The 1,043-nt window shown below is 37.1% G+C and overlaps 1 protein-coding gene across 1 annotated transcript in view; it reads left to right on the top strand.

Moving 5' to 3' along the window:
* The window catches only part of LOC102294159 (SH3 domain and tetratricopeptide repeat-containing protein 1), a gene marked incomplete at its 3' end in the record, with an annotated part of 23,544 nt that overhangs the window by 13,785 nt on the left and 8,716 nt on the right, over window positions 1-1,043 (top strand). The window contains 1 exon segment of the mRNA XM_014329738.2: window positions 647-787. Within this exon segment, the coding sequence (XP_014185224.1) occupies window positions 647-787 (141 nt within the window).

The raw sequence follows: 1,043 nt of genomic DNA, 5'->3' as shown, positions 1-1,043 counted from the left end.
AAAAGTAACTAAGTAATTAATTACTTTTGAAAATAAGTAATCAGTAAAATAACGGGATTACTTTTTGGGGGAAGTAATCAGTAATTAGTTACTGATTACTTTTTTCAAGTAACTTGACCAACACTGCTAATGACAATTGAAGTTGTATAACTGGAGACAGTAGAAAACAGACAGACTATGTTCTGTGTGGAGTCGAGTGTGAGGGACTCTGTTTGGAGGCTGTAGCTTGGACAGTGAGCACAAGAACACCAGCGAATCTACAACAGAATGACTGAAGAAGGAAAAAACGAGGTGTTGTAGTGGCCCAGTCAAATCCAAACCTCAATCCAACTAAAATACTGTGACAAGAAGTTAAGAGAGCTGGACATAAACAAACGCCTGTTAACCTCAATAAACAGACAAAAGATGATGTAGATGTTGTAGAGATGAGGATAAAATTCCTCCTTTTAAATTAATACATAAACTTCAAGTTATTGTTGCTAAAGGTGTTGGATAAGTGGAGTGTATTTGGTTGTTCCACACTGCTCTGGCATTTTGTCTTAGTTCTCGTTAATAAATAATGACACAGTGTAAAACGTCATGTTTTGTGCTACATCTTATCCAAATACCTCACACTGCCTTCTGTGAACATCCTCCTCTCCTCCAGGTTTCCTGCGCCATTGTATGGAGAACCTACTGCTAGAGCAGACGTTCTGGCTCAGTTCTTTGAAGGATGACTTTGCTATTGAGGTGACCATTCAGGAGGAAACACTTAACCTTTTCTACAGAGGCATCCTCCTACAAGAAGGTTGGCACTAAAATATCATTTTAGAAGGTGATTAGACATGAGATCAGGAAACTGTAAATTAGTAACAAAGGTGTGCATTTACCTGGTAAAATCTTAGACGAGTGAAAGTATTAGTTAACTATTTAAATGAGTTACATATGTATATATGCTGATAATTCCAATTCACACCAAACGCAACATCATTTTATATGCAGGCATTGAGAAAACACATAAATCCTCCCACTCAAATGCCATGTTGTGTAGTGAATTTAAAGGA

Source organism: Haplochromis burtoni, unplaced genomic scaffold (genome assembly GCF_018398535.1).
Source record: "Haplochromis burtoni strain Fernald_Lab_line unplaced genomic scaffold, NCSU_Asbu1 Contig_538, whole genome shotgun sequence".
NCBI classification, from domain to species: domain Eukaryota; kingdom Metazoa; phylum Chordata; class Actinopteri; order Cichliformes; family Cichlidae; genus Haplochromis; species Haplochromis burtoni.
This window is presented reverse-complemented; position numbering and strand designations above follow the sequence as displayed.